Consider the following 26,661-nt stretch of genomic DNA (forward strand, 5'->3'; position numbering starts at 1 on the left):
CTGTGCATGCGTGTTTCTAGTCAGAACATGACGCTATGCTGACACTTTCTGTGATGTTTGTATCTATTGATGCTCCTCACCTGGGTCACTTCTGCAGCTCAGTGGTAGAGCATCCAGTGTTCAATCACCAGTACCACACATGCACAAAAGTAATCCCATGAATCACTGAAGCCATGATGCTGTCAATTTTAAGATGTGTTGTTAATTTATGGAACAGTAGTAGGAACAGTGCCAGTTAAACTGATATGTAGGTTGTAAGACACACCTGAACTCAGGGAAGGTACCATTTGAAAAAATGTGCTTATCATAATCAATCAATCAATAGATATGCTTGGAAACAAACCAGCAGACACATGGAACCAGAATCACTTAGTCCCACCAAGGGAGCAGCTTTGTGTTTGATAAACTGCCTTCTGAACTCACTTCTACTCATATGTGTTCACAGAAAACATGCATATACACACAAACACATATTAGGGTATTTTTTTAATTCACAGAACAGATATTATGATGCTTACTATTTTATAGCCTATTTAAGACATCAGCAAACCACACTGGTGAACAACCTTTAAAAACATGACTGTCTCCCACATTTCTTCCATTTTTTCTTTTCTTTCTGGAGGCACGGTCTCTTGGTGTTGCCCTGGCTTGTCTCCAACTCATAGGCTCAGATGTTCCTGCCTCAGTCTCTCCAGTTGCTGGGACTTCATACTCACCATACCTGACTCCCTCATACTTTTTAATCATAAAAACAAAAATTTATTTTAGGAAATATGGAAAAGTATAGTTATAAATAAGGAAAAAATTGAATCCTAATAAAAAGTGACCAAAGTCAGTCACCACTGACAGCTTGGCTGCAGCCTGTAGTCCCTGGTATGCATCACCCTCTTGGTAAACAATTTTGAGGTACACTGAGTACTAGGCCTGGTGACAGTATGAGGACTCAGCCAAGGGACAGGGTGACCAGAGCTGACAGAGACCCACTGGGAACAAGGCAGGGTCCCCAATGGGGAGAAGCCAGGCCCTGCACAGCTGGTGCAGGGCCCCCGCAGGAGGCCCAGGTGCCTCTGCTGCTGTTGCAGACACCCTGACAGGGTCCTGGCCAGCTTCCCTGACCTCCAGGGGGTCCCTGGGCCTCTGAGCCTTGCATCTCCATCTGGTAGGTGGGGATTGTCATGGCACTTCTACGGGATGCTGTGGGGACTGAAGACTTCTGGGTCCACAGCAGTGTCACCATTGCCTCAGCAGACCAGCTCTGAGGAATGTGAGACCTGGCTCCCTTCCTGCCAGCCCTGGGGGACTGTGAGCCCCCAGGACAGGAGGCTCCTGCCTCCGAGCCCTGCTCCTGTAGTACTGAGGGGAGGCTGAGGTCAGGAGGAGCCGATTCCTACCCAAGGCAGGCTGAGCTGGGTGGATGGCAGGCTGGGACAGTCCCTGAGCACCTGTGGGACAGCAGGGAGCTGGCCTGGAAGGATTCAGGGAGAACAGTGCAGTGTGATGTGGACTAGGACCCTTGAGACCCTCCCAGGCCCAAGTGAGTGTCCCTCTCACCTGAGTTAGAACATGGCCTGGGGTCAGACAGGGCTGAGTCTGGTGTAACCTGAACACATCACCCCGCCACCCGTCTGCTCATCTGTAAAATGGGCCCAGGCAGGTCCTTCTGGGAATTAGCTGGGAGAGCTCAGCAAAACCCCTGACTGCTACTGTCCTCCCTGGCCTCCCACCCCTCCCCAGCCCTCGGCCCCTCCTGGGTCAAACTAACCTGGCTGCCTGAGGTCTCTGTCTCAGAGACCTCAGGCAGCCAACTGTAGGTGGGGAACCTGGGACTGGGGGAGGGTAGGAGGAATAAAAAGGGAGAGGTGGAGCTGCCTGGCCACCTGGGAGCACAGATTCCCCAGGAAGGAAGACCTGGCTGTGGAGAAAGCAGCTCTCCACAACTACAGCACCTAGAAGATTGTGATGCTGACCCTCACTTGCTCTGTCACCAGCTCGCCATGGCCAAATGGTTGGTGGCCATCATCTAGAAATGATTTAAAGTGTACAGGATGAGCCAGGCATGGTGGCACACACCTGTAATCCCAGCCCTTGGGAGGCTGAAGCAAGAGGATTTCGAGTTCAAAGCCAGCCTCAGCAACTTAGTGAGGCTCTAAGCAACTCAGCGAGATCCTGTCTCTAAATAAAATATAAAATAGGGCTGGGGATGTCGCTCAGTGGTAAAATTCCCCTGGTTTCAATCCCTGGTACAAAAATATAAATAAATAAATAAAGTACATAGGATGATGTGTGCAGGTTCTAAGTAAAAACTATTCTTGCCAGGTTCAGTGCTGCAGCCTATAATCCCAGCAGCTTGGAAGGCTAAAGTAGAGGATTGAAAGTTCCAGGTCAGTCTGAGCAACTTAGTAAGGCCCTGTCTCAAATAAAAAGGGTTGGGGATGTGGATGTGGCTTAGTGTTAAAGCATCCCTGGGTTCAATTCCCGGTACCAAAAAAAAAAGCTATTACTTCGTCTGCATCTTTAATATCCAGACTGAGGTCTGGAACCAGTTCCCCAGGAAGAGTGAGGGATTTGGTGATCAGTTAAGAAAGTAAGACACAGGCAGTACTTCCCCAGATCTGTGCAGAGGTTAATATTTTTTAGTCTTGTTTTGAAAAGGAAAAGCATTTGTGCCCATTGTTAGTAGTGAAACAAGGGACACAAGGTGGGATGTGTAAGAAAGATTGGTCATCCTTACTCCTGCCCTCTAGGAAGGGGCACAGATACCTCTATATTTCACACACATACACACAAAGTGTTGGCTTTTATATTTACAAAAAGCAGAACCACTCTTTCAAACTTCCCTAATGCACAGCATTTTGTATTTTACAGAAATCTTGCACATCTTCTTGGATGCTCCTTGTTGAGAAGGGACAGCCAGGCCCAAGGCCTCACCTCTTCTCACTCTCCTCTACATTGGGCTTCCAGGCCCAGAACAGCAGGCTACCACCCTTGTCCTCTTGTAAGATGAGCTGGGCAGCCACATGCCCCATCTGTAGAAAAGGTAAAGTCCAGCTCTGTAAGAATACAGAGAAAAAAAAAAAAAAAAATTTAGTTTCTCCTCTGATACACTCACAGTGCAGAACAAGTCTGTGACGCCAGATCCATGGGGAGTCCCGACTCCGCCCACCAAGCAGTACTACAGATGATTCTAATGGAAGCTACATTAAGAAAAACAAGTTCAGTCCTTGGCTATTGGTTTATCAACTCAATCTTTAGCTCCTCTTCCCTCCTTGTAGATCCAGGGGTGGGACTGAATGTTCCAACCCTAAATCATATGATCTGTTCCCTTGGCAACCAGACCCTTGCAGTCCATCTGGGGGTCCCCAAGTACCAGTCATCTCATTAGCATACAAAAGGCACTCTGGGGAGTCCAAGGATTTGGGAAGCTATATGCCAGGAAATGGGCTGGAAGACCTAATGTGTTCACAGTCTCACAAACCCAGAGAGAAGAACCTGGCAAGCTGAGCTAGGCTGGGGGCCCTCTCCTGACTCAAAGAAGGTGGCAGGGTTCATGGGGGAGGGCAGAGACCAGGGAATTCATTCCGGCCATGGCTCAAGTTTACTGGCCTCTTCTGTCCCAGGCCCTGTGCCTCATGGCCTAGTGGAGAAGGCAGGCCAGAAGCCAGTCATGACCAAGGCAGCGGACAGGCACTGTGGAGGAGGTGGCACCTGGGAGCAGATAAGAGGACATGAAACTGGGGTTGGGAGAGTGGGACAAGGGGAAGGCTGCCTGGAGGAGGTGACCCCTAAGCCACACTGCTGGATCCTAAGCCCAAGACTTTTCTGTGAAGGGCCATATAGTAACTACATGCCAACTTTGGAGTCCAACAGTGGTTCTTGGGTGTCTCAGCATCATCTGGAGGGAATTTCAAATCATTCCTTCATTCTGATGTGGTGGCATCCAGAGCCATAAATGAACTCATGCTGCACATGTTCTGCAACTCATCTATTTTCCTAAGCAGCATACTGCGGAAATCTCTCCATGTCAGCACAGCCTCACTCTGTAATGCTGCAAAGTCACTCCTGTACTGGCCAGATGTACCGGAACCGACCTCACACATCCCACTCTTGGACGGCTTCAGAGAGCACCCTGCAGTAACCAAAGCCACGGTGAATGTCCCCGTGGAGGTCTTTTCATACATGTGCCTTTCTCTAAGATAAATTCCTAGAAGTGAAACTAGTGAATCAAAGGCCATAAACATTTAACTGCGTGGTATACAGATATAATGAAATTGCTGCCCACTAGGGGAACCATTTATATCCAGCTAATGGTGAGTCTCAGCCCTATCTGGAAAATTCATTTCTTAGACCAAGGACAAGACATTTTTCAAACTACTGACATTAAAAATCTTACAAAGTGCTAGTTTTGTACTCTTGCAGGATTACAGCAATATTTCAATGTTACTCTGATTTTCTTTTTCCCCCGGGACTAGGGATTGAATTCAGTCTCACATGTGCTTAGGAAGTGCTCTGATGCTCTTAGATCCCCGCCCCAATTCTTCTCATGTGCATCTGTATTTTTTCCTTCCTTTCTCCATTTTTCATTTGGAGTATATCTTCATGTTGCTGCTTTGGAAGAGTTGTTTTTTGTTTGTTTTCAGTAAAAGGGATTGAACCCAGAAGTGTGCTACCAGTGAGCTACATTCCCAAACTCCCGCTTTTTTGGGACAGTATCTCCCCAAGTTCCTGAGTCTGACCTTGAACCAAATTTGTAAACCTCGAGTCTTGGTCTCCTAAATTGCTGAAATTACAGACACACTCCACAGTACCTGGCTTTAAGAGTTTGGTTTTTTTCCTTAAAAAAAAAAAGAGAAAAGGAAATAGTTTTGTATGGGTACTCTTTAATTGTGACTCTTACAATCTTTCAGGTAAATGATGCTCTAGTGAAACTGTCTAAACTATAGGGCAATGATGCTTTGTTTAGTGATGATTTTTGTTTATCATTTTTGTTCTGGCTTAATTTGTGATTTGAGTAAATAAAATTATGATTCTTAAATATTTGAGAGCCAGAATGAAACAGATCTGCTGTAGATTTATTTTGGATGAAATGCATTGTTCATTGCTACAACTTCTGTGTTTTCAGGTTTTTTTTTTTTTTTTCAAAGCTGTTGACTCTTGTATGTTGATTGTTTTAAAGTGTGAAGTCTTACAAAAAATCATTAGTGTTCATTATTTGCTTTGCTTGAGCTCAGATCAAAATATTTGAAGAAAACTTTATTTTTGCAACCTAAGTACAGTTTTTATGCTTGAGATACTTCAATATGTTATGTATATGGAAACTTCTACAGCTTGATGCCTCCTGCTTTCCTACCTGTATGGTGAGCGCTTGAGAGAGGGTGTATGTGTATTTTTAAATATAAATATAGAAATGTTCTTTTCACCCCATGTTGCTAAGTGGTATTTCATATATGTGGTTATAATAATAATAGATCTTGTAATTCTTTTGACCACTCATCAGTAATAAATATGTACTGCTGGCATGTAAAAAAAAAAAAAAGAGAGAAGAAAAAATGATGGCTCATGTCTCATATATGCATATCTATTAATTTAGGAATTATCCATGTTCTTATTTTAAGCATTTTTCTTGTTTTTTTCTCTTTCCACAATGCTTACTGATATATTATAGTTGTAATGAGTCCTTTATATATTAAATGTCTTTACCTCTTTTTTGTAGGTTGCAATGTTTTTTTCCTTTTCTAACTTAGCTCATGGTGTCTCTGCTGCACAGGATATTGTCCTTTCTGAGTGTTTGCACCTGGGTAAATGGTTTCTTGGGTTCTAGACCAGGTTTTAATCACTCGGACTGAGTGTTTTACACATCTCCTCAGCACACAAACGTGATCCAACCTTATTGAACTGTGAGGGGCTTCCAAAGCCCTATGCCTCTCCCTCACCTGTGTGTGACCCTGGCCAACTCATTTCCCTTCTCTGGGGGGCTGACTCTGCTGTCCCACAGGGTTACCCACCACTGACAAAGATCCTGGCGAGTTTCTTTGGGAAGCTCCTGGGACAGGAGTTGGACCCACTCAAGAATGTGCTGGTGACCGTGGGTGCCTACGGGGCTCTGTTCACAGCCTTCCAGGCCCTGGTGGACGAAGGAGACGAGGTGAGTGACACGGCGTGGGCTGGGTGGCTGTGAGGGGTCACAGCAGTGCTGACCCCAGTGATCTGACCCTTGTGCCAGGTCATCATCATCGAACCTTTTTTTGACTGTTATGAGTCCATGACATTGATGGCCGGGGTCGCCCTATGTTTGTGTCCCTGAAGCCGGTAAGGATGTTATGTGGGGGGGGGTGGGCAGAGGGACCCATGGACTGGGGTCCTCTGAGTGGGAGGGTGTGGTGGCCTACAGAGCCCCAGGGAGGAAAAAGAGGGGCAGATGCCCCAGGAGAGGACTTGAATGTCAGGAGGCAACCAAGGCCACCCCACCTCTCCTTGCAGAGCCCCACCGGGGATGGGGACCTAGACTCCAGCAGCAACTGGCAGCTGGACCCCACAGAACTGGCCAGCAAGTTCACGTCCAGGACCAAAGCTCTGGTCCTCAACACACCCAACAACCCCCTGGGAAAGGTACCTGGGACAGTTCCGTCCAGGGACCGTGCACCTGCATTCAAGGGCCAGCTCTTGCAGATGAGCCTCCTTGGGGCCTTCTTCATCTGTGGAGCGGGAGGGCTGCCTGCCATGAGCTGAGGATGGAGGTCCCAGAGTCCCAAGGAAAGAAAGGGGCAGGAATCCCAGGTGGAGGGCTGGGGTGGTGGGGACGATGATTTGTCTCTCTCAGCATTTCCTCATGTGTGAGTAGGAACCCGAGGGGATGCTCTCACAGGGTCAGTGCTGCAGGGGTGTGATGGGAAGGTGCAGGAAAGCCCCCAGCAGCCAGCGTGGCCACAGGCCCTCTGTCTGAGCAGGTCTGTGCTGTCCTGGGTCCCTGCAAGTGTTCTCCAAGGCAGAGCTGGAGCTGCTGTGCCTTATGGATGAGATGCCCCAGCAGCTGGTCTATGACAGGCTCCAGGACACCAGGAGCAGTTCAATCACTTGAGTCAATAATCATTTGTCACCTACGTGGTTCCAGACCTCTGTTGGGAGGACAGAGGTAAAGGGGGCATCAGACTCCACCGAAGCAAGGCCTAAGATGATGAAGTCGGAGATACAGCCACACGGAGAAGCAGCAACCCAGGAAGGCCACAGAGGTCACTCTAGCCTGCCAGTAAAGCACCTAGGGCCACTAAGGCATGGAGGCCATCTGGGCCACCTCTGCCCAGTCCCACCATCCTCAGCAAGGATGGGGACATGGCTGAAGCTGGAAAGGGCAGTACCTTGCCCATGACAGAGCTGGTACCAGAACCTGGGCCTCTGGACTACCTGATTTTTCTAGTCCCTCTTGCTCCGGGAAGCATGCCCTGGCCATCCTGCATCTTCACCCACAGGTAGCCCCTCCTTCCTCTGCACTCCTTGTTATTTGCATTACTACTCTGGCCCCTGTCTTCCCGTCTCTCTCCTCCCAGACCACAGCTCTGGGGAGGCAGGGATCGCAGGTGCCTATGCCAGTTCCAGCCCAGGACAGGCATGACTGCAGGATGGTGGAATGAATGACAGGATGAGTCAGGGATGGAGGGGTGGTATGCAGGGCTCCACATCCATTCCACCCCAGTCCCCATTCATCTGTCAGGCTGTGCCTCAGCGTCCCCAAGTGAAGAAGCAAGAACTGCCTCCAATCTCAGGACAGGGCGTCAAGAACCAGCTAGCAACCCAAGCCCCGGACACCTCTCTGAGAGTCCTGACTCACTGGGACATTCCTCAGGTGCCCCCACTCTCCAGAAAGGCCACTTGGTGTTTGCAAAGAAAGCTTCCCAGTGGGCGGGAGGGAAAAGCATATCTAGGGAATCCCAGGAAGAAGTCAAACACACTACCTGGGCCCTGCTCTGTGCACCAAGGTCCTTGGAAGGAAGAGGGTCAGCAGACCACCCCAAGGAAGATCTAAACTGGGAAGACAGGAAAGCAGGGTCGCCACTCAGTAGAAGCATCTTCTACAAAGGCCAGTCCCCCAGCACAGGTCAGCTATCCTTGCCTCCCTGGACAGCCACAGAAAGGCGACCTTCACGGAGGCTACACCAGTGTGACCCAGTCACTGGCCGTGCCCAGGACCTCGGAACACACTCCCATTCCCCCTGCCTCTGCATAGGAGTGTCCCCAACAGCCCACCTCCCATCCCTTCCAATAGTGTCCACTGGCAGGGGTTAAAGGTTGACTGATAGGAAGGAAAAGGTCCGGAGAACCTTCATCTCTCCAAACCCCTCCTCCATGACTTAGCCCCCAGTTTCCTCCTCCCCACCAAGCTCTCCCCGCACACCTGTCCTCACAAGGCATCCCACGTTGGGCAAGGGAAGAAGTGCCAGGGGAAGTGTGGCTCACCCAGACCCACCCCATTCTGCCAGCCCAGTCCCTGTGGGGAAGAGACTGCCACACAACCCCCCACCCATGGCTCCTGCCCAAAAAAGGCAAGAGCTGCCTCAACCAGGACCAGCTGGGTCTTGGTCCACTCCTGCTCCGGCCAACGGTGAGGGCCGGCCAACACAGCAGCAGACTCACCGAGACCCACGAAGCCCAGGCCCCCAGGCCGTGTTCCTTCTCCCAGGACCTGTATACAGTGCTGCGTCTCTGCTCACCTAGACCCGGGCCAGGCCCCGACCTCGCTAGATCCGGCTCTCCAGCCCCGCCGGAGGCCCCGGGCAGGACAGGGGCCGAGCGGGTCATCCCGGGAACCCAGCCCACACAGGCCCTAAGAGTCCAGCCAGGGATCCTGCCCCCAGGTCAGGGCTCGGTCCCCGCATGACCAGGTGGAGGGAGTGTCCGGGGGAGAGAACGCGGCCCGAACCCAGCACGGGACAGCCGTGGGAGAGGGAGCGTGTGTGCAGCGAGGGCATCCGGGGACCCGGGCGATGACACGGGGACCTGGGCGGCCGGCGGAAACTCCGGGCAAGAGCGCGCAGCGGGCTCGGGGGTGCTGGCAGGGGGCTCGCGCGCCGCGGCTCCGGCGAGAGGGTGGGGCCCGCTCCCGACGACCCGGGGGCCCACAGGGAGGCCCAACCGAGCGGCCACGGGACGCGGAGTGGACGGCCCGGCGGGCAGAGCCCCATCCGCCCTGGGGGCGGTGGACAGGAACGCGAGTCAGTGGGCGTCCGAGGTGACAGCTCGCGCCCCTGGACCCACGCGACCCACTCACCTGTGCTCGGCGCGCAGGGCTGCGCAGCCTGCCGCCCGCTCGTTGGCCCCCCGGTGCTCCCGCGCCTTCACTGCCGCACTCAGCCTCCTCCGCCGGGTGAGTGACATCACCGCCGGGCCTCCCAGCCTGCGTGCCCTGCGGGCGCTCAGGACCCTCCTCCCTTCGCCCTCTGCCCTCTCTCTTCCGGGCGGAAGCAGCGAAACCGGCGCTCGGCCCCTTAAAGGAGCAGGGACAGCAGCAAAGTTCGCTGTAAGCTGGGGTTGAGAGGCGAAGCGACTTGGGCAGAGGTGAGTAGCTGATTCGAGCGTGGCCGCCCCGGGTCGGTTGTCGAGCCCAGGAAGACTGATTAAGTGTTTGAGCTTCTCGTTTCCGATCGCCCGATGTGTGTTGTGGTGCTTCTGTGTTGAAACGTCCCGGGTTGACTTTGTGCGCTGCCTGCGCCTCTGCGTTCTGGCTACCTCTGCACCCACATCCCCTTCCCAGAGCAGCGGAGAACTTGGGGTCCTGCGTAACAGCGAAGCAACGCTGGCCTCGATCCAAGTCCTGGAATGCCAAGTACGCATCTCCGTGTTCCCAGACTGACGGTTAGCAACGCAGTTAAACCGTAATCCACACATTGAGAAGGCGTGCAACCATTAAGACGGAGGTGTTCGGTATGCACTGACATGGGACTGCTTCCAGGGTACCTCGGGTGAAAAATGAAGGTGTCGTGAGCGTGCGGTGCCATTAACATAGACGAAACACCGTTTGTGCCTTTCCACAATGTCAGAATTTATTGAATAACAATATATTCATAGGCTACGCGACTTTCATTAATACTTGAACTTGTGGTTCACCTGGTATTCATAAGCTGGGTAATCGCAGATTAATTTATAATATCTTAACACCCAAATTACACATCACACTTTACAGAAATATATATATACACACACACACATTAGGTATATGTGTGTTTATATATAACAGGAAGGTTAAGAAAGTGTTAAGGCAATCACGGGGTTTAGAAGACTGAACTGAGAGCAAAGGCAGAGAGAAGATACGAATTCTGTTGTTGGTGGTTAGATAAGAACTTCAGAGTGCAGAGCTGTCAAAGCACAGCAGCTTATTCTAGACCAAGTTCAGGAAGGTGGCAGTTTCACAGTGTCAGCTTGAGATGTCAGTTTAGAGTGGAATTTGTGTGATCATTACACAAAGGTAAAACCACACTCGGCTGAAGCAGAGATTCCAGTTCCTTACTGTAACTATTTTCCTGGGCAAGACTCATGACAGGTGACAGGGTCAGAGTCCTGCGGTGTCCAGTCCCAGGGTGCTCCTTCTTTTACTTATCTCCAGTGAGGGGTTCGCACCTGGTGAGGTTGATAAGCTCCTATGTCTGATGTTCCCGTTATAATTCTATAGCCACATGTCCAGGTACTCCTTGACTGAGGTGCATACGTTGGAATGTATGTTATCACTGTGTGCCTTATGGTGGTGCCAGATAGATGGTAGTCGTTTGCTTGTAGAAACAAGGTGTAGAGTCATCCCACCTCAGCCCTTAAACTCAAAATGGAGTAGTTTATGGCAACCTACTGCTTTACAAAATGTAGTGACAAAGGTTTAAGCACAGTCTGAAAACGTGTTCTACACATCACAGGGTGACTCAGAGCAGAGCACAGCCTGCTCTCCACAGAAGGAGCAGGAAGAACATCATTGAGCAGGACTGTGATTTGCATACTAAGTCATTTGTGGATGTGGATGTGGTTGAGTGTCTGTGGGGTGTGTGGACCAGTTGTCTGATGAAATGCACAAATTGTTGACTGGTTTCTCACCCAGGAGCCCTGGTTGCATCCTACCCTGTGTGCATGTGGTTGTGAGATGAACAAGTTGTTAACTGCTTGCCTCATACAGAACTGGGGTACTGGGTACGGCCACAAGGGGGAGATACTTATTGTCTTTTGCACAGACAGATTATCCAAATTGGGGTGATGAAGTCCTCTGTGGAGCCACTGCCTTGTTTCAACTCTCCTGCTGGGAGGTCTTGTTTTCCCTTTTAATAGAGGAGGAAAGGCCCCAAGGTGGGAAGGGAATTCAGCAACCTGAGCCAGGAAGCAGAGGGGCTGGAGCTGGAGCACAGGAAGATTTTACAGTAATGCCAGTCTGATCCCACTTGTCCTGCTCCCTACTGGGAAGCTGCTTTGCTGTCAGTCATGTAACACCCTGTGAGGCCAGCCCGGGACAGGCATCCATAGCTTCTTATTGCCAGAACAAGTGGAGCGCACGGGGAGCAAACCTATAATCCCAGCAACTGGGACAGCTGAAGCAGGAGGATTGCAAGTTCAAGGCCAGCCTAGGCAACTTAGTGAGATGCCTGTCTTAAATTTTTTTTTTTTTTTTTTTTTTTTTTTTTTTTTGCGGTTCTGGGGATCGAACCCAGGGCTTGTATCTACCAACTGAGCTATCGCTCCAGCCCAAAATAAAATTTTTTTAAAAATTAAAAAGTGCTGTGGATGTAGCTCTGTGGTATCGATCCCCAATATTGGGAAAAATGAAAGAAAAAAAAGAAAAGAAAAGAAAAGAAAAGAAAAAAAGAATGTTGCCCAGAGGGAACTCCCAGAGCACCCTCTCTGTCCTCCTCCCCTGGAGAGGCTGTTGGGCCCCTCAGAGTGTCCCTCAGTACCCTGGATCATCAGTACTGACACGCTGGAACCTACTGTGTGCCTGTCAAACTGCCAGAGGCTGAAGGTCTAAGGAGAGCAGGGTGCAGCTCAGACAACCTGGTGCTCACTCAGCTAGAGGTCTGTGGGTTCACAGAGGAGGGGGCTGCGCCCAGTGTGCTAGAGTCAGAGAAGGCTCCCACCAGAGGTGACTTAACTTGCAACAGAAAGTGTTTGGAATGTCTGGAAGGGGTAAAGTGGAGGCTGGAGACTGAGGCTGACTTGGCTTGTCCCCGGCCCTGCTTGAGGCTTACTAAGGGGCTGCTGGAAACTGACAGGATCAGAGAACAGTCAGCATCTGTGTGACTCATCCTCTTCCCCGGGACTATGGTTTCCCACCCTCAACATCTCCACTCAACCTCCTGAACCTCCAAAGGGCTGGCTCCTGACTTTCTAATCCAGGTGGGGTGACAGAGGAGCACAGGACAGCTAAGGGCACTAAGCAAGTTCTTCACTCCACTTCCTCCACCCCCCATCTCAGGCAGTCCCGGAGCAGCAGCCCTTGCTGATGAAATCAAGGTATCCAATCTCAGGACTGGAGGCTCGTTTGTCCTGTCTCCAACTTCCTGGGGTTCTCAGATTGCTACTGTGCCAGGATACCTAGCTGACCAGGAGCAGGCTTGACCCCTGCTTCTGCAGTCACCAGGCTAAATCACGCCAGCTGTAGCTGGAGAGGAGGTCACTGCCATTCCTGCTGTTTCTAGGGCCACATTTCATTCCTGGAGGGCACTGCCAGCTCTCCGAAAAATATCCAAAGGGCACATCCCACTGCCTCATTCCTGCAGAGCTGGGTGCTTCGAACTTCCAGCTGGGGACCTCTGCTTTTCTAGGACTCTGAGTAAGTCGTTTCCCTGCTCTGAGCCTCAGTTTCTCCACCTAGAAAACTGATGGGCCCTTCTCAAAGATTCCTGCCAATCGTTTCTCCTGTTCAGGTATGAACCTGCCCTTGGGAGTGAGATTTTGGTTTTGGATCTGAACTTGTACCAAAGGGATTGACGGGTGGGATGCCTGCTATCTGTCTCCCTGGACCAATTCCCTTTGGGCTGGGAACCTGTGGCGTGGGCCTCTGAATCTATTTCTCTCTCTCCACCAGTTCCCAGGCCAAGGGAACTGGGATTGTCTCTGCTCCTTAAATACCTCCAGGCTGTCCTTTCCTACAGGGTCAACAATCGACTCAACAGGTTTTCACCAAACGTTTGTCCTTTGGGAACTCTTATTGATAAAAAAAAAAAAAAAAAAAAAAAAAGAAAGAAAACAAGAAAAAATCTGAATTCACTATCTCATAAGAGACTTTCTTTTTTTTAACTATAAATTGCATTTATTCATAGTTGAGCATACTTTACTCATATTATCCAGATCAATTTTATTACAGTGCAAACAACATATAAAACTTCTAAAATATTTTGTAAGATCATCATACATAAGTTGAAGTATTTTTTGTGTAATCACAATCACTACTTCTGATGTACTGAAGACTATACTATTTAGTATTTTCAACTATACTATATATGCTTTGGTTGTGGATTTTACCTCTAAAATTGGCTTAGTCAAATGAATAAAGAAAAACACTAAGGTATTAAAATGACAGTGATGAAATAAAACAATATGATTCTTGGGGCCTTTTAAAATCTTCATTCCCTTCCATTTAGATTCAAGTATTACATGTATGGTATTAATTAAAATCCAAATATAAGAGTTTATATTAAATATATGCAAACTTATGTAAAGCAAATAAATAGTATATGCTGTATAATGCACTTTCACCCAAATAGCATTTCACCCATAAGAGACTTTCTTGTGTCATTAAACAAATTTTTGCAGAAAGTTATAGGTTTAATTTTTTGTTTTGTTTTCTTTTGTTACGGGGGATTGAACCAGAAACACTTTACCACTGAGTTACATTCCCACTATTTTGAGACAGAGCCTCACGAAGTTGCTTAGGGCCTTGCCAGTTGCTGAGGCTGGCTTCAAATTTGCAGTCCTCCTGCCTCAGCCTCCTGAGTCACTGGGATTGCAGTGTGCGTCGCCACACCCAGCTCAGCCTCGTTTTTCTGCTCTCAAGGTGCTGAATTGCACACGCTAGGCAGGCCCTCTACCACAAAACTGCATTCCCAGCCCGGTGACCACACAGTCATCCCACAGCTAGTTCATAAAGAGCAGGGCCATTTTTCCACACTGGAGTAGATTTGTCTTGCCTAAGCATGATGACCCCTTTCCTGTCCGCCTTCTTTAGAGGCACTGTGTTGTCTCAGCAACTGGGGGTCTCTGGCAGTGTGACCCCAGGGATGCTGAACATCTTTAAGACTCCAGATAACTCTGCCTATGAAAAGCTGCCTTAGCTCAGATAGCAAGTCGTCCTGTAGAGAAGCATCAGAACCAAGGGTCCTAATTGTCCTCATTGATGTAGGTGATGTGAGGCCAGCCTTGGAAACCATGGTCAATTGTCTGCCCTGCAAAGTGGAAACCAGACAAGGGATGGCCCCGTCCCTGAGGGACTGGTGCTGTCCCGTGAACAGGGGAGCTAAGAGTGGTGGCAGCGCTCCCCTCCTCAGAGAGGGCAAAGGTTTGGGACAAAGGTTTTGGCTTTAGAAAGAAGTGAACAGTAGTGTGAGCCCCAGCTCAGGCGCTCCAGGCTGAGTGAGTTTTGTTTGTCCTGCTCTGGAGCAAAATAGGGACAATAAAAGTTTCTTTATAAGCTGGGGTGCTGTAACTGGACCCAAGTTCAGCTGCTTACCACGTGACGGGCCAATTAAGTGGAGAAAAGGTGTTTTAGCAGCGTAGGTAACTTCATTCAAAAAGCAGGCTCAGCTGGGCACAGTTGCACACACCTGTAACCCCAGTGGCTTGGAAGGCTGAGGAAGGAGGATCATGAGATCAAAGCCAGCCTCAGCAACTTAGTGAGGCCCTAAGCAGCTCAGCAAGACGTTTTCCCTGGATAAAAATATAGAAAGGGACTGGGGATGTGGCTCAGTGGTTAAGTTCTCCTGGGTTCAATCAAGCAAACTCGACTAGAGGATGGAGGATCCTTGCCCAATCCATCTTTCCAGAAACCTCTTTAGAGGTGGTTTGCACAGGCAGTTGATGGCTGTCCCCAGGCTGGTGGGCACCTTTCACTGCAGGTGACCCAGATGATGCACATCTGATCCTGCCCACCTGGTCACCAGATCTTTTCACACACAGTTCCTGGTATGTTGCATAATGGACAGGCCAGAGGGGAGGCTGCCCAGAGGCCCTTTTGCTGATCTCTAGAGGGGAGGCTGCCCAGAGGCCCTTTTGCTGATCTCTAGACTCTTAGTAATTAAAGAAAACGTCCTTTGGGTTTGGCCTCAGTGAGGACTAGGGCACATAGCACACAGGTCAGGCATGTACCAGGCGATCCCTGAATTCAGAGGAGGGCCTGGGTAGACATAGAGGCTCAGAGAAGCGGCAGAGCTGTGCAGGCCCTGCCGGGAGGTGGGGTCACAAGGCTTGCCAGGCGAGGGGCAGAACTCGAGCATGTGTGGGCCAGGGCAGTCCCAAGGCAGAGGATCTGTACCTTCGGGAAAGGAGGGATCATGGAGGCTGCTGAGGTGGATTCTGGCCACTGCACAGGCCGGGCCGAAATGGCCTGCACTTTATCCTGTGTCAACACACACTGAACTGACCTGAACATCATGCACATCTGATATCACCACCCAGTTCTTGGCCACTGGCCATTCCAGGTATCCTGGGGTCATGCAGACTGGTGGCCATTAACTGCCCATCTAACTGATGGAGATGTGTGTCCCATGGGGGAGGAGGGCACCGGCCACTGGCCAGCAGCACCTGGTTGACAGCACGGAGCCCTAAGACCTTAGAGGCCTGGAAAGCTGTGTTGGGAAGTGTCCTGAAGGTCACCGGGTACACTTCGGTTCACTGCCCTGGCAGGACTGGCCTCCTGGGTGCAGCCCGCGTGCCTGAGCTGACCATTGCAGCACTTGTCCCACTGATTTGTTTTTGATTAACACCAGTAATAGTCGTGGCATTTGTTGGACACGGACTGTTTTCCAGGGGTTTAGAAGACTGAACTGAGAGCAAAGGTAGCAGTTTCACAGTGTCAGCTTGAGGTGTCAGTTTAGAGTGGAATTTGTGTGATCAATGGTAGGTGGAGTGCTTTCCTTGAACTATTTTTATTTATTTTGTAGATAAGGAAACTGACTTTAAGAGGGGCACACTGACTTGCCTCAGGTCTCAGCCACGGTCCGCCACCCAGCCAGGGACACCAAAGCCTGTGTTCTGATCTTTCCCTCCTCCCCTCCTGAGGGGACTGCTCAGGACTCTGGTCCTGAGTGGGCACCAAGGACTCAGCAGCAGCAGGACTGCCCACAGAGAGCACCTTGTATGTGCACTGCGGGCCCACAGACCTGCATGGGCACACATGCCCTGTGTACTGCACATGCCACCCCTGCCCTGCCAAGTCCCTGCAGCAGAGGCTGATCCTGGCAGTCAGCCCCCTGGGGCTGACAGGATTGGTAAGCAGTCCTCCTCCAGCACAGGTGCCACCCAGCTCTCTTCTGCTCCTTGAAACCAGGTGCCCCAGACCACCCCCACCCAGGCCACCCCCAGTGCTCAGGCACTGCCTTTCCCCAGAGCTAAGGCTGTGGCAGAAGAGAGGGGAGGGTCACAAGCTGGGACCCTTTGCCCTGTGACTTCTGTTCTGTGCCAGGCGTCAGGTAGTGCAGAAGGCTCCGAGGAGCTCAGTGGAGGTGTTGCTACTTTCTCACTGTTCTGCCTGCCTTGCCTGCTCGTGGAAGGCTAACACCTGCTTAAGGGCCGTTGGAAGGCCCCGGTGCCTGGGCCAGGTAACTTGCTCAGCAAGTCAGAGCTGATTGTAATTTTACTACTGCTCCTGCTCCTGTTATCTGTGAGATGACAGAGGTATGAGCTAGGGGAGTCACTCTAGGGGAAGGGACTGACTGACAGGTGTGAGTCTAATAGGGGAGCATGTCAGAGAGGGAATTGACCTACCAGCAAGCACAGATTTTGAACCGTAGAGGGCTCCCTGTAGGACGTAAGGCTGCTCAAGGAGTCAGCAGGTCACTGGGCCCAGGCAGAAGCAGCCAGCCCTGGATTTGGCCGACCTCAGGACCATTTGCCCAGGATGGCCCCAGTTTTAGCACTGAAAGTCCCCGCTTCCAAGAAACTACTCAGTCTCCGGTTAGAGACAGTTGGTCCCCCTGGAACACACAATGGTCACACAATACCTACCACTGCTGCCTCTGGGCTTAGATCTGGCCTTCAGCCTCTGGTCCTTTCACTGAGTGCTCTGAGGACAAAGCACCAGACGCTCTCCCCTGATGTGACACAGGGAATGTCCCTCCTGGAACAATAACAATCCCTGTTGCTCCAGAGCACAGGTAGTCAGCCAGGGTGTCCTGCAGGGTTCTTGTGGTAACCGAATCAACGGGGAGCTCCACAGTGACCTCAGCTCCTGGAGTCCGCCAGCTCCTGTCCACTCCCAGCCTCTGCCCTTGGCATTCTCTTGACCTGGTATAGTTTTTCTCTTCCTTTGGGACTCAGTCATGTCCTCCCAGAAACCTTCCTGGACTCCTTTCTACTCAGGCGGCTGCCCCAGTGCGCCCTCTAGTGACCTGGCACTAGTTTCCTAGGACTGTCCTAACAAAATAGCCGCTGTCAAAAGTGGGTGGCTTTAAACAATTGAAATTTGTTCTCCCATGGAATTGGACATTACAAGTCCAAAGTCAAGGTGTCAACGGGGCACGCTTTCTCTGCGGGTTCTGGGGAAGGCTCTTTTCCACACCCTTCTTGAGCAGACCATGGCACCCCTGGCTTGCAGGTGCCTCACTCACCTCTGCCTGTCTTTCTGTGCCATTTTCCTGTGTGCCTGTGTCTCTCCTGCCCATCTTATAAGGACACCAGGTGGATAAAGTTCCACCTGAAACCAGTATGACCTTGTCTTGAATTGATTCATCCACAAAGTAAGGTCCCATTCTTAGGTACTGAGGGTTAGGACTTCAGTGTTGCTTCTGGGCAAACAGTTGAAGCCATAACACACACCCACGCTTGTCAGGAAAAACTTGCTGTATGAGTGGAGAAACACTGAGGGGCATTTCCTTCTCCCCTGGAGCCGTGATCCTGGGTGGCAAGGTCTTGCTGGGCCAGGTCCCTGCTATAGTCTCAGCACAATGCCAAGACCTGGCCCAAGGAGATGCTTGGGAGAGCTTGATGACGGAATGAAGAACCACCTTTGGATGGGTGCTTTGAAATGCTCTGAAAGATAGAAACAGCTGCCTGTGGAAGGGACTGGCAAGTTGCTCAAGTCATGCCAATTTTTGTGTGTGTGTTGTGGTGTTGGAGATGGAACCAAGGCCTTGTGCGTGCCAGGCCTCTGCCACTGAACTACAGCCCAGCCCTGAACTTATTTCTTCATAAGCAAGCTCTAGTAGCTGTCTCCTTCATGGAACCTTCTAGTGTGGGTGTGGGCAAGCCTGAGCACTTATGGACTAAAATATCCATCTGTGGCTGGGTGCAGTGGTGCATGTCTGGGATCCTAGCAACTTGGGAGGCTGAGGCAGGTGGATTGCAAGCTTGAGGCCAGCCTGGGCAACTTACCCATCCTAACAAATAAAAAGCTGAACATACTGAAGAACCAGCAAACTCCTCTTAGATCCATCAGAGAACTGAGGTCACAGGACAAATTGCTGCCCTAAAATTGGAGAGACAGACAGGCAGATGCACAGAATCACAACTTACTAGAGTAGAAATTTCCCAGAACCAGTACCTGGGAGGGGGGCCCGAGCTGAAATTGACAAATTTCTAGAGCCTCAGTGTGCAAAAGTCTAAGAGTTAAAAGCTTAAGAGAAGCCGCCTTGTGCGCCTTGCCTCCCAGAGTCCTACCAGTTCCTTCCAGTGCACGCTGGAGGCAATCTCATGCTTCTGGAGGGGAAAGTAGCCATTTTGAAATACACCAGAGGACGCTCTACCACCGAGCTACACCCCCAGCCCTTCTGATTTTCTTGATAAGGCCTGCCCTCATAAGAACCTATTTGCAGAGCCTCAACTCTGGGGATTAATCAGAGTCAACACAAGGGATGAGGAATACCCAGTTCCAGCCCCCACTAGCCATCCTGCCCACCTAAGGAAGGCCCCACAGAGCACTGGAAAAGTCCACAGCTCAGGAGCATAGGCTCACTCAAGACTGAGGCCTGATCACAGACGCAGTCTGCTCCCCGTCCCCCCAAGTCCCACCAACACATCCCTGAAGGTCTGCTTGTTGAATTTCTTTTATTCTGTGCATCAGGCCTAACATTCCGCAACATTAAAATGACAAGGCATATGAGAAATTAAAATACACAGATTGAAGTCAGAGCAGGCACCCAAACCGGACTCCAAAGTGGTAAAGATGTTGGAATTGTCAGACCAGGAGCTGAAAACAATCATGATTAACATGCTGAGGGCCCAAGAGAAAAACACAGACAATGCAAGGACAGATAGACGATGTTGGCAGAGAGAAGGAAAGAATGAAAAAGAAATGCTCAGGTTCAGAGACTGAAATGAGTGATGACTTTTGTGGACTCATCAGTAGACTGGATGTAGCTGAGGAAAGACTCTCTCCACTGGAGAATGTGACAGCAGAAATGTCCCAAACTGAAAAGCAAAGAGAAAAATCACTGGCAGTGGGGCCGGGGGGTGGGGGTGGGGGGGCACAGAAAACAGAACAGAATATTCCAGAACTGGGAGGCAAGTAGAAAAGCTGTAACATACGTGTAATGGAAATACTAAAAGGAGAAGTAAAAGAGAAAGGAACAGAAGCAATAATTGCAGCAATAATGACTGAGAAGTTTTCTCAAATTAACATCTGATGCCAAGCCACAGATCCAGGAACCTCAGAGAACACCAGGCAGGAAAAATGCAAAACAAAACCACATCTGGGCATTTCATATTGAAAGCTCAGAAAATTGAAGATAAAGAAAAAGAAAACAATTTTGAGGGAATGGGGATAGGTGAGTGGTAGAGCACTTGCCCAACTTGCATGAGGCCTGGGGTTCATTCCCAGCACCACAAAAAAGAAAGGAGGTGGGCAGACGGGCATTAGAATCATATACAGCCTCTCCTAGAAACCGCACAGGCCAGAAGCGAATGGATCGATAGCTCTTATTGTCTATTTAAATTATTTCAGGAAAGTAAAGGAGACATTATGATATCTTTGGTACAAAAAGGGTGTTGAGGACTGAGGGTGTAACTCAGAGCGCATGTAAGGCCCTGGGTTCAGTCCCCCAAAATAAATAAATAAATAAATAGGACACTGAATCTCATTGGATCACAAATCACTGTCCCAGGGGATGACATGTGAGAGGAAGGAATAGGGCCTTGGAATCATTCCACCAAGGTTTGCTGAGCGCCTGCTCCATGCCCAGCAGGCCTGGGGACTGTGGTGGGCAGGACAGACAAATTCCTGTCTCCTGGCACCTTGTGTTCTAGCAAAGGACACAAGCACTAACAAACTCACAGAGAAATAGGTGGTGATACAGGTTCCAGAGAAAGAGAAGACAGCCAAGGCCTTTATGCAGGGGCTCGGGGCAGTCTTTTCTGGTAAGGAAGTGAACTTAAAGACACAGGAGAAGAGCATTGCAGGCAGGGAACAGCGAGGGCAGAGGAGGCCCTGAGGTGCTGCTTGGCTTAAGATGCATGACCAGTGTCATGGCTGGGATCTGGAATGTCTCCCGGAGGCTCGTGTCTTCAACGCTTGGTCCCCAGTGCAGCAGCGTCCAGCGGTGGGGCCTTCAGGAAGGTGATTGGATCAGGAGGGCTCTGACCTCATCAATGGATTAATCCACTGATGAATTCATAATTTGTTGGCTTCACTGGGAGGTGGTGGAAACTATAGGAGGTGGGAGCTAGTTGAAGGGAGTAGATCCTGGGGGATTATATCTTGTCTCCTCTCTCTCTCTCTCTCTCTCTCTCTCTCTCTCTCTCTCTCTCTCTCTCTGCTTCCTGGCTGCCATAAACTGATAGTTTTCCTTCACCATGCCCTTCTGCCAGCAAGGCCCATAGCAACAGAGCCAAGTTACCATGGGCACAAAGCGTTCAGATGTTTGTAATGCAGCCATAGGTTGTGAGGTGGCAACAAGCTACAGAATCAGGATTTTGTGATGGGAATCACCTATCTCTATCTTTCTTGCAAGAAAGAAAGAAACTATCTTGCTTGAGCTACGTTTAGTTCAGATCTACGGTTGTTTGTCAGTTTTCCATTGCTATGACAAAATACCTGAGAATAACAACTTGAAGGAGGAAAGATTCATTTTGGCTCACAGTTTCAAATGTTTTAGCAGCTTGGCCAGCTCATCTGTGCTGCTTGTGGCCTCAGCAGGGGTGCCTTGACCAGAGGCTGGAGAATCCACTTCAAGGACAGCCCTCTGTCCTTGGCAGCCCTTGTCCATGGCTGGAAACCTGGAGTTTTCTGTTAGCCAGAAGGGGATTTGGCCAAGGCCTTTTTCCTTTCCATGTGGGCCTTTCCACAGGCCATTTGATCTTTCTCAAGCATGGTGGCCAGGTTCCAGGAGGGAACATCCCAAGACAGCCGGGCAGACATGAGAGGCGCTGTTTTGAGCAAGCTTGGATGCCACACCCTGTCTCAGCTGGCGCACTCTGCGAGCTGCCCCCAGTGTCACGAGAGGGGAAAAAGATGCCGTCCCTCCATGGAGGAGTTTCAGTCACACTAGTAGAACTCGCGGAATGCAAGGTGCCATTGCTTCTGTTCTTTGGAAAAATACAGTCTACACAAGGCCCAGACTCCCATCTTGGTGCTCCACCCTCTCCTATCCACATGGTCCAAACGCCTCCCTTGTAACGCCTCATTCCATCCAGCATAGAAAGAAGGGAAGGGAGGCACTCGCCATGTGCCACTTGTGATTAAGTTGCACTGCCAGGGCACAGCACAGGAACCTGTCACTACAGAACAGGGTGGGTGCACCTGTCCAGCCAGATCCCAGTGCCACCTGTCTGGCCTTTTACAGAAGGGCTGGCTGGCTTCTCTAGAAGAATGGGTACAGGGGAACAGCTGACAGTCAAGAATAGCCAGTGCAGGGGCTGGGTTGTGGCTCAGTGGTGGAGCGCTTGCCTGGCATGTGTGAGACCCTGGGTTCAATCCTCAGCACCAAAGAGAAATAAATAAATAAAACAAAGGTCTAAATATATGTAAAAAGAATGGCCAGTGTGCCCGGACAGCAGCAACACATGGGACCGCAGCAGGAAGTGAGATGGGACAAGTGGCTTCAGACGAGATCTAACAGAGCCTGTGGTGCACAGGAAAGCCTTGTTTTCTGTCTTGTTTTTGCAGTGCTGAGAATGGAACCTAGGAGCCCCAGTTCTAAGACTTTGGATTTTATTCTTAGTACAAAAGGAGTCCAGGAAGAGAAAGGCAGCCTGGCACCCACAGATAGGACTGTGCTTTCCTGTTGAACACGAAATCAAAGCAAAAACAAGACTACTGAGTAATCCCATCTAAACACAGACAAACGTGAACATTGTCAAAGCCACACAGTCGCTAGCACCCATCTCTCAGACTTATGTGACAGCTGCTTCTTTACCAATTACAGCTTTAGCCTCGCTTCAGCAGGCCATTCCTATAAATAAAATATGTTGAGGTGCCCAACCATAAAATTATCCCTGTCACTCAGAGAATACCCTGAGTCCTTGGACCCTCCCCCAAACACTCAACCCAAGTTCAGATTTTCTAAGTTCCCTCTTTTTGGAGGCTGGGTGCCTTTACCCTCACTGCAGCTTGTTCAGATGCAGCAGTGCCCTGGGGGGTGGCTTTTGGCTGCAGGCCTCAACAGGGCACATCAGTTAACACTTGATTGGCTGTTAATGAAGCCAGCAACTTAAACCAGATCCAAATTTTGACTTCCTCTCTTCCTCCCCCCCCCATCTCTCTCCCTCTCTCTCTCTCTCTCTCCCTCTCTCTCTCTCTCTCTCTCTCTCTCTCTCTCTCTCTCTCTCTCTCTCTCTCACACACACACACATAAACCTAAGTCCAGAGGTAAGCCACGGTTCCTCCATCACCAGGGACCTGGGCTCCTTCCACAGTGTGGCTCTCTTCTGCCTCATGGATATGGAGCGTTTCAAACAGATACAAAGGGAGGGAGTATAGTGGCCCCCAAACCTCAATTAATGTCTCATCTCACTTCACTATACCCCAGCTATTTTCCCTGTTCTTCTGACTGTATAGTTTTTGGTTTTTTTTTTTTTAATTTTTTTTAGGTGTTGACAGAACTTTATTTTATTCATTTATTTACATGTGGTGCTGAGGATCAAACCCAGTGCCTCACGCATGCTAGGCGAGCTCTCCTCCACTGAGCCACAACCCCAGCCCCCATCGGGGTAGTTTTGAAGCAAATCCTGGATATATCTTAAAAACTTTATGTAAGGGCTGGGGTTGTAGCTCAGTGGTAGAGCGCTTGCCTAGTATGTGTGAGGCACTGGGTTTGATCCTCAGTACCACATAAAAATAAATAAATAAAATAAAGGTATTTTGTGTCCATCTACTCAAAAATTTTTTTTAAAAATTTATGTCTCTAAAATAGAAGGGATATTTTTTGTGTTTTTTTTTTGTTTTTTGCAGTGCTGGGGTTTGAACCCAGGGCCTTATGCTTGTGGGGTAGGCACTCTACCAACTGAGCTATCTCCCCAGCCCAGAAGGGATATTTTTTAAAGCAAGGTTGGAGGTATAGCTCAGTGGTAGAGTGCTTGCCTATCATGCATGGGGCCCTGGGATCCATCCCCATCATTGAAGAAAGACATTTAAAAAGCAATTCCCAATTCCATTGCTATGGTTTAAATATCCCCTCCTAAACTCATTTGGAAATTTAACTACTATTGTAACAGTGTTGAAACTTGAGGCCTTTAAGGGGTGGTTAGTCATGAGGGCTTAGTCCTCATTAATGGATTACTGTCACAATCACAGCTTTGGGTTTGTTATACTGCCGTTGGTTTGTTATTAAAAAAAGTTGGGCCCTCTTGCTCAGTTTCTGTCCTTGCTCCTCCACCTTTGGCCATGGGATGACACAGCAAGAAGGCCCTCACCAGGAGCCAACCTTGACCTTGGACTTTCCAACCTCCCAAACTATAAGGAAAAAACAAAAAACTGTTCTTTACAAATTACTCAGTCTCAGGTATTCTGTTATAGCACCAGAAAACAGACTAAGACAACCATCACCATACCTACAAAGTGAATAATTCCTTCATTAGGTGCAATACCCAGTCAGTGGTCACAGTTGCTCCATGAGACTTGCCCTAACATTTGCAGGGCTGCACCCCAGATGTCTGCATATGTACATTCTGGAATTAAGCTGCCTTCTGGCATTTCCCCAGGGCCCCAGAGCCCACTCCTTGAGGACAGTGGCTGAAGATGCTGTGCTCTGTCTAACCCTTGCTACCTGTGCCAGCCCAAGCAGGCATACATCTGCTGGGCAGCATAGGGTGGGGCTGAGGTCACCCGAACCTGAAATCACCCCCATGGGGGAAGGAAGGGAGGCTGGAAGGAAAAGTCCTAGATGAGTGCAGTTCCCAGGAAGTCTTAGCAAAACCAGTGGGAGACCTTGAGAGGGTCTCTGTCCTTCAGGCACTGGCCTGGAGCAGCCCACGGGCATGGCCTCAGTGCTTGGGGTGAGTGATGGCTTTCCTCAGCAGGCTCCAGAGAGTCCAGGAGACACACTCCCATGGCCACCATGAAGGCACCGCCTTTTGTCCGTCCTTTTCAATCTCAGAGCTATTTTTTAACAGCTTTATTCAGATATAATGCCTATTCCATATATTCAGCCCTTTCAAGTGGATCATTCTCTGGTTTTTAGTGTACACTTAGGGTGGTACAGCCATCATCACAATCTAATTTTGGAACATTTTCATCACACCCCAAAGAGACCCCAAGCCAGGCACAGTGACACACACCTGTAGTTCCAGCACTTGGTAGAATGAGGCAGTGGGTGGCTCAAGTCCATGAGTTTGAGAGCAGCCTGAGCAACACAGCAAGACCTGTCTCAAAATCCATTAAAAATGGTGGGAGACAGGAGAGGACGTGGCTCAGTGGTGGAGTGCTTGCCTAGCATGCTTTGGGGCCCTGGGTAAATTAATTAATTAGTTAATTAATAAAACCCCCAACCTATTGGCAGTCATACCAACCCTCCCAGATCAAGGCAGGGACTGATCTGTCTCTATAGATTCACCTATTTCATACCAATATAATCCTATAACTTTGGTGTTTTGCCAGTATCTTCTTTCCCTTAGAATGTTTCCAAGGTTCATGCTTTTTAGCATGGATCAGTACTTCATACCTTTGTGTGTGTGTGTGTGTGTATGTGTGTGTGTGTGTGTACTAGGGAGTGAACCCAGGGTCCTGTGCATGCTAGGCAGGTGCTCTACCACTGAGCCACATCCCCAGCTCTTTTTGTTTCTTATTTTATAACAAGGTGATTTATCCTCCACAAACCTTCTGTGACTTACTTAGACACCCTACAAGTTGATCACATCATTAATATTTATCCTATCCCTGCCCCCATATTGGAAAAATCCCATCATTTTATTTAAGTATAAAATTTTACTTTACCAGACAAAATTTTTTCTTGGGCAAAAGCATTCTTCAAAAATATATCCTAAGACATCTCAAAAAGTATATGTCAGTACTGGGCTGAAATAACCAGTTTTCTTAGTAAAGACAGCAGAAAATTTAAAAGTGAGAGAAAGAGAGTCAAAAGCCTTCAATCAGACAAAACAAAAGAGAATTAAAAATAGGGCTGGGTTGTAGCTCAGTGGTGGAGTGCTTGCCAAGCATGTGTGAGGCACTGAATTCGATTCTCAGCACCAGAGATAAATAAATGAATAAAATAAAGGTCCATCAACATCTAAAAAATTTTTTTCAAAAATTAAGCAGACTCAGTTATTTCTAAGAATTTGGGGCAGTTTACCTTGGGGAGTTTTATTTTTTATTTTTGGCACTACTGGGGGATTGAACCCAGGGGCATTTTACTACTGAGCTACATCCTCAGCTTTTTTTCTTTTTCTTTTGAGTCAGGTCTCACTAAGTTGCCCGGGCTGGCCTGCAACTGGTGATCCTCCTACCTCAGGCTCCTAAGTAGCTGTGCGCCACCATATCTAGCCCTGGAGGGTTTCAATTGAACTCTGCCCAATTCAGGACTAATTTTGTCCAAAAGTCAATGCTGGGGAAATGTCTGGGGTCAGCAAGGTGTGCTGCTTATTGGGATTCCTTTCCAGAAAGCCACCAACGGGCCAGATATCCCCTTCTCTGCCTCTTGGGAAGCCCTGAATATCACAGAGTTTGGGATAGCCCAAGGCTTGGGCCGACCAAGGCTCATGTGCCCTTCTAACAGCTTTGTCAGAGCTCCTTCTAGCCCAGAAGTGGGGTGTTTTCTGAAGTGGAATCCTACGAGACCACTGCATGTCGTGGTCAGTTACCCTGACACCTCCATTACAACTCCGGTCACCTAGGGTCACCCTCATTGGGCCAGGACGAGTGTTCGTCTCTTATCTTCAGGGTCCCAGGACCCTCCTCTAGGTGGACCCCTGACAGGACTGTCACTGCGGCCATCAGTTTTTAGCCTTATCCAAGGCAGTCATCATAACTGACCATCAAACTAAAAGAGCTCAATGATTATATTAACTCAGAGCACACTTTCACTTTCAGATGCATAGACCATGCTGATTTGTCATAATCTT

At 49.4% G+C, this 26,661-nt stretch overlaps 2 protein-coding genes across 20 annotated transcripts in view; one reads left to right on the forward strand and one right to left on the reverse strand.

Moving 5' to 3' along the window:
* Nucleotides 1-2,611: 2,611 nt before the first annotated feature.
* On the reverse strand, nt 2,612-9,856 carry LOC124964357 (uncharacterized). Of its 8 annotated transcripts, none has more exons than XR_007104936.1 (5): nt 9,260-9,847; nt 7,947-8,013; nt 6,611-7,112; nt 6,003-6,121; nt 2,612-3,050 (listed from the first exon to the last, which is right to left on the reverse strand). XR_007104936.1 is itself a non-coding variant. In XM_047524495.1 (5 exons), the coding sequence occupies exons 1-4, from the start codon at nt 9,820-9,822 to the stop codon at nt 6,105-6,107; spliced, it is 729 nt and encodes a 242-aa protein (XP_047380451.1). In that variant the 5' UTR covers nt 9,823-9,856; the 3' UTR covers nt 2,612-3,050; nt 6,003-6,104. The 8 variants fall into 8 exon arrangements, 6 of the variants coding, with proteins under 6 accessions (XP_047380451.1, XP_047380450.1, XP_047380452.1 ...); XR_007104935.1 differs by having other exon boundaries at nt 7,947-8,018; XM_047524495.1 differs by having other exon boundaries at nt 6,611-6,692; nt 9,260-9,856.
* The window catches only part of Kyat1 (kynurenine aminotransferase 1), a 32,007-nt gene continuing 14,774 nt past the window's right edge, over nt 9,429-26,661 (forward strand). For 7 of the 12 annotated variants that reach the window (XM_047524488.1, XM_047524491.1, XM_047524485.1 and 4 more), the window contains exon 1: nt 9,429-9,546. The gene's annotated coding sequence lies outside the window, so the exon portion shown is untranslated. Of the gene's footprint in view, nt 9,913-26,661 lie in introns of all 12 variants that reach the window. The other 5 variants (XM_047524490.1, XM_047524483.1, XM_047524482.1 and 2 more) reach the window with 5 other exon arrangements.

Source organism: Sciurus carolinensis, chromosome 14 (assembly GCF_902686445.1).
Source record: "Sciurus carolinensis chromosome 14, mSciCar1.2, whole genome shotgun sequence".
NCBI lineage: Eukaryota > Metazoa > Chordata > Mammalia > Rodentia > Sciuridae > Sciurus > Sciurus carolinensis.